General features: G+C 38.2%; 1 protein-coding gene across 4 annotated transcripts in view; it reads right to left on the bottom strand.

The window, feature by feature from the left end:
• LOC107656475 (histone-lysine N-methyltransferase ASH1L-like) overlaps positions 1-5,122 on the bottom strand; it is a 62,945-nt gene that overhangs the window by 9,361 nt on the left and 48,462 nt on the right. For all 4 annotated transcript variants that reach the window (XM_016444353.1, XM_016444352.1, XM_016444351.1 and 1 more), the window contains 8 exons: positions 3,948-4,056; positions 3,382-3,531; positions 3,206-3,276; positions 2,801-2,967; positions 2,535-2,687; positions 2,017-2,071; positions 1,636-1,768; positions 846-1,115 (listed from right to left, as the gene is read on the bottom strand). In XM_016444353.1, the coding sequence (XP_016299839.1) occupies positions 846-1,115; positions 1,636-1,768; positions 2,017-2,071; positions 2,535-2,687; positions 2,801-2,967; positions 3,206-3,276; positions 3,382-3,531; positions 3,948-4,056 (1,108 nt within the window). The remainder of the gene's footprint in view (positions 1-845; positions 1,116-1,635; positions 1,769-2,016; positions 2,072-2,534; positions 2,688-2,800; positions 2,968-3,205; positions 3,277-3,381; positions 3,532-3,947; positions 4,057-5,122) is intronic.

Raw genomic sequence — 5,122 nt, 5'->3', positions numbered from 1 at the left:
GCTGTTCTTTTTAATAGTCAACTTATTTTCGGGTCATCGTCATAAAAGCCCTGTAAACTTTGTCACAGGCACGAAGATACATCTTTCATTTCATCAAGCTGAATGCTCACTAAAAACTGACACAGTCATCACGTTTTCCAGTCATTTCATGTGACACAAAGCAGTGATATCTAAGCAGGAGAGTTGTTTAATTACTTTATAATTAGTCAATAACGCCATCATTTTCTTCATTCGGCCAAGAGCTCGCATGAAAACAAGAGGCGGGATTTATCACACGAACCAATCACATCCAATCATAACCGATCATATCCAATTATAGCGCGACAGAGGCATTGCCTCCTCTCACGTGACTTTCCCCCATTCAACTCAATGACGGCACGCTTTAGGGTCTCTGTAGAAAGTCTAATGGACCGAAGGGAGGCAAGCCTCCGCTCTAACTTTACCTGCGGGTGTCGCTGTTGGGACAGTGTTACTTTATAAAAACGAGTGACTTTTAGACATTTAATGTTATATTTAGTCATATTTGCGTTGTTTTATTTTTGTAATATCGATTATTTTCTCATCCACTTTTGAGGAGAGGAGACACTGCCTCCCTTGCCTCCTCGGAGGAAACGCCCCTGGTATGTAGGATGTTGCAAAGCAGTTGGTATGGTGTTCTAGATGGTTGCTTTTTGTAACAAAAGACTATTCCCAAGCCTCTTTAATATTCAGGTCCCTAGATATGAAATCTGATCACTTCTTGCCAATTTTACAGTCTACCAGGTGAAAACCTTTAGTTTGGTCACAGCTCTCCTCAACAGGGAGATTAGGGATTCAAATCCGTAATCTTACTTATGAGCACATACCATGCACTTCTCACACTGGATCATGAGCCCCTCATCCTTGTACATGCCACAGATGCAGCGAATCACATCATCGTCTTTGTCATGGCTGCCTCCTCCGTCATGGTGATGGTGGGCGTGGTCTCTCTCCAGCGAATCAGAGCTGTCGGCCTCACTGGCCGTCTCGCCCACAATTTCATCAATCTGGACAGCAGCCTCATGACGCGCACCGTAGTACGCCTTCCTCAGCCGGCACACATCACGACCTACAGCAGACTTACGGCCATAATATTTCTGTTGAGAATAAGGAAATGTACAAGAGAGATTAAGGAAACTAATACAAAATAAGCCAGAGAAGATTCTTTGAAGTGTTTTCTACATGTCTAATTTAGAAAAGTCATTTCGGACTTGTAATTATTGTTTGCAGCATTTGGTAGATGTGGGTTTGCCTATATTATGTTGCAACACATTTATTGTGTTTGTATATTTTGTTTTATATATATTTTCTTTGTTTGAAATAAAAATGAAATGAAATGAATTCATTGTAAAAAAAAAAAATCTTTGTCTTTATTCTATACTATTTTTTATTTTTGGTTTTGTTAATTTTTATTTTGACACTTTTTTTAATGAGGACAAAATTACAGAGTGCACCATTTTTCCAAATCAATTATTTATTTGTATTTATTACATTAACTACAATTATTTTATTAATTATAATTATTTTCATTATCATTACCTATAATGATATCATAATGATTTACATTATAGCCTGCTATAATCATATTTGTGAGTAATGAGTGTAAGTGACACTAACCTCAGCATTGCGAAACACTTTGAGCATGTCTGCATCAAATGCCTCGACAGTTTTGTAGTGTCCAGTGAGGATCTGCTTCTCTATGGTACTGAGATCTAGCGGATCGGTGACCTTCTCATAGTACTGTACATTCCTGTGGACACATATGGACACAGCACAAAAAGTAAGTATTGCTGTGAAAGATGAAGACGCCACAGTGACCATAAAACACAACTTAGACTGTTCTCACTGCAGTTATTAATACGTCAGAATGTTATAACAGCCATATTTGCAGGTCTCTAACAACAAAGCCTCTGTAGACCCTTTAACTGCACCAAATACTCAAAAAGTACATATTTATATAGGAAATAATCTGTACTAAGAACATAATATTGTTCTCACCTCTTCCTCGAAGGCAAGTTAAGCAGCGGAGCAGCGAGAGTCTGACCAGATGAATCTTCAAAGAACAAGAAAGCAACTGATTATGTGAGAATGCAGGTCATAAGCAATGTGTTTATGTGAAAGTAAGTCTCATGACACTGAGGCAATAAAACAAAAATGCACTAAGATTAAATTGAAAGTAGAATCAACGTTCAAGATGATATCATAATCAAAGCCTTTTGCAGAATCGCATACCTCACTAATTGAATTTTGCATAACTAAATCATTTAAAATGAGATTTCCATCAGAACAAATAACTAATGAGTGTCAACACTTGATAAGTTCACAAACTACAAATGCATGTCAAACTCAATGTCTACACCATGATTATGACCTTTGCTTCTTGCTGAGCAATCATAATGAAAATGATTATGCAGCCGTTGAAGAGACTGCCAACAATACAATCAATAGCAAAAACTGCAGGTTTTTATGGGTGTGAGTATGATGGTGTTTGTGTGAATGAATTAGCATCCGTTTACCCTTGTAGCTTGTGATCATGTCACAAATCTCCTTGAAGATGTGTGCCAGGCGTGCAGTGCGTGTAACTTCCATGTTCTCCTCGGCTGCCGCAAGTCTGCGTGTGCGCACAGAGCGTGACGTCTGCAGCGCTGAGAACTGAGTCAGAAATACATCTGGGGAAAAAAGCAGCACAATGCTAATCATGCAACATTGACCTGAAGACTCTAAGCAGAATAATGAGAAACTTGAGATCAAGTTGATAACTTGTGTGCACGTCCACACACACCTGACTTGATGTTGCCGTCATCGCGGATGACTCCTCCCCAGCGGGTGTAAAGAGAAAGACCACTGTTGTCCCTCTCTCGCTCTCCCTCTCGCTTCAGAAGTTCCTGTTTCTCCCGCATCTTCTCCCAATTCCGCAGCAGGAACACTCGATGTTTCAGCACAAAGTTTCTAAATTAAACAAGAAATCAGTGGAGGATGTCTGAGTATGAGAGATTAGTCTATTATATTAGAGGTCATTTTCATTTAAAGTCACACCGTTTAATTCAATGTGCCAAATGTAAACTGAAATTATGACTGTTTTTGGTACAAAAACATCCTTGACTTTTAATTAGACTTGCAAAGCATGTAAAATATGACCCTTTAAAACCAGCGCCCAGAAAATAAAAAGTATGTGATGGCATCCTACCTCTCTCTGTTTGACATAGGCTTCATTAAAAGGTGCTGGTAAAACTTGCTGCTGTCACTGGATTCTTCCTCCTTAAAGGTCAAATAGAAACAAAAGTTGTTTTGCATTAGGAAAATGTTGTACTAGTAGCTACTGAAGCCAATAGTAGTGTATCATTATTGAATGAACTGTCATACCCGTTTCTTCAGTGAGTGTTTGGACTTGCGTTTCTCTTTCAGTCTCCCCAGCCTCCGGGCTCCGCCCCCCTTTCCAGGCAGCCCATTGATTCGCTGGCTCTTGCCGCCAATGATGCCACGGCAACCCTCTGAGCCACACTTGCAGACTTGCTGCATAGCAACAAGAGCAGAGAAACATCATTTGGCAAGCAAGAGAAAAATGTTAAACATCTACTAGAGGTTCAATCTATAAACAAACACAAATGAAAAATCTGATGCTTAAATGAAAAAAAAAAAAAAGTAAATAGAAATGTAATAATATATAATATAACATAATAAATAAATAAAAAATAAACGCTTACAAAATTAATTTTTTTTGGAGTCCCATCCCTTCTAGATTCTGTGGCTGAAATTATTAAGTGGCTATGAGTGATTGAATCAACACCGCCGATCCGGACGAATGAAGTACAAGCATCCGCTACAAAACACAGCTGCATATATACACACTGTGCATGTGTATGTACATGCTTCAGACAGGCACGTTCCAGACATGCAGGATACGGGTGACCACAACTCTTCCAACATACCTGTTCTTCTGTGTTGAAGGAGTGGAAGTTGTAGTCATATGTCAGTTCTGTTCCGCTGTTGATGTCTTTCAAAGCAAACAGACCAATACGGTACACTCCATTCACCGACCTGAGAGAAAGACAGACTCGAGCTCAAGCTTAGTCAAGTTTCTAAAGCAATAATACAGATTGTCGTGGCTCTTATAATCTGATTGTACAAGCCATGTTCAAATCACCGTGCAGTCACGTGCACAGAAATTAAAAAGCTTTTATTTTATTATTTACAATAATAATATACTTACAATATTAATATTTATATATACATTGGGTACGGAAAGTATTCAGGCCCCCTTCAATTTTTCACTCTTTGTTATAACAAAGAGTGAAAAATTGAAGGGGGTCTGAATACTTTCCGTACCCACTGTATATATATATACTTTACAATTCAAAAGAAATGGTCATTACGTTTTTTTAAACCTTTTTTTAATGCTGTGAAATATTAATTACAATTTAAAATAACTGTTTTCTATGTAAGCAATAAGGTACGAGGCTGTGCTGTATCGTGAATAAATCAACACCCTTCAGCCGTGATTTATTCACGATACAGCACGGCCTCGAGTACCTTATTGCTTTTATAAAAAGGTTACCACACAATAAAAAAATATTAAAACCAAAAATGTATGTATTGAAATGTTACTTTTTTGAAGCAAGTTCGTTAAATGCTGTCCTTCAGCTAAAAATAGTTCCTGAAAGCAACAGTAAACTGCAAGAGAATGTTCCGAACATGCCTCATCTAATGGAGCTAAATAAAAACAGAGAATAGGAGCTCTTATCATCCGCTGTCATTCATTTTTTTAACACCATATATGATATTTTCTCACACACATACATCTGCTTATCTCTCAGCATGAGAAAACGTCTGTTTTCCGTCTTTTAGTTTTAAAACACGAGTTTGCAAGCGTCATTACAGTGTAAACTGATGGACATACAGAATCATACCTGAAACAGAAAACTAATAAATTCAGTAATATTCCCTCCTCACTTCGGAAATGCTAGTTACGTATGTAACTGTGGTTCTGTGAATTCCAGATGACTGCCAGAGGCGGTGCTAAGCACTAGTGGATAATCGCTGCATCAGCTAGATAGGTCGAGAAAAAAATAACAAAGTCATGACGTCGACTGAGATGTGAGGACAT

This window comes from Sinocyclocheilus anshuiensis, unplaced genomic scaffold, assembly GCF_001515605.1.
Source record: "Sinocyclocheilus anshuiensis isolate Anshui unplaced genomic scaffold, SAMN03320099.WGS_v1.1 scaffold2019, whole genome shotgun sequence".
In the NCBI taxonomy this organism is placed as follows: domain Eukaryota; kingdom Metazoa; phylum Chordata; class Actinopteri; order Cypriniformes; family Cyprinidae; genus Sinocyclocheilus; species Sinocyclocheilus anshuiensis.
The sequence above is the reverse complement of the archived record's forward strand: the minus strand, read 5'-3'. Positions and strand labels throughout refer to the sequence as shown.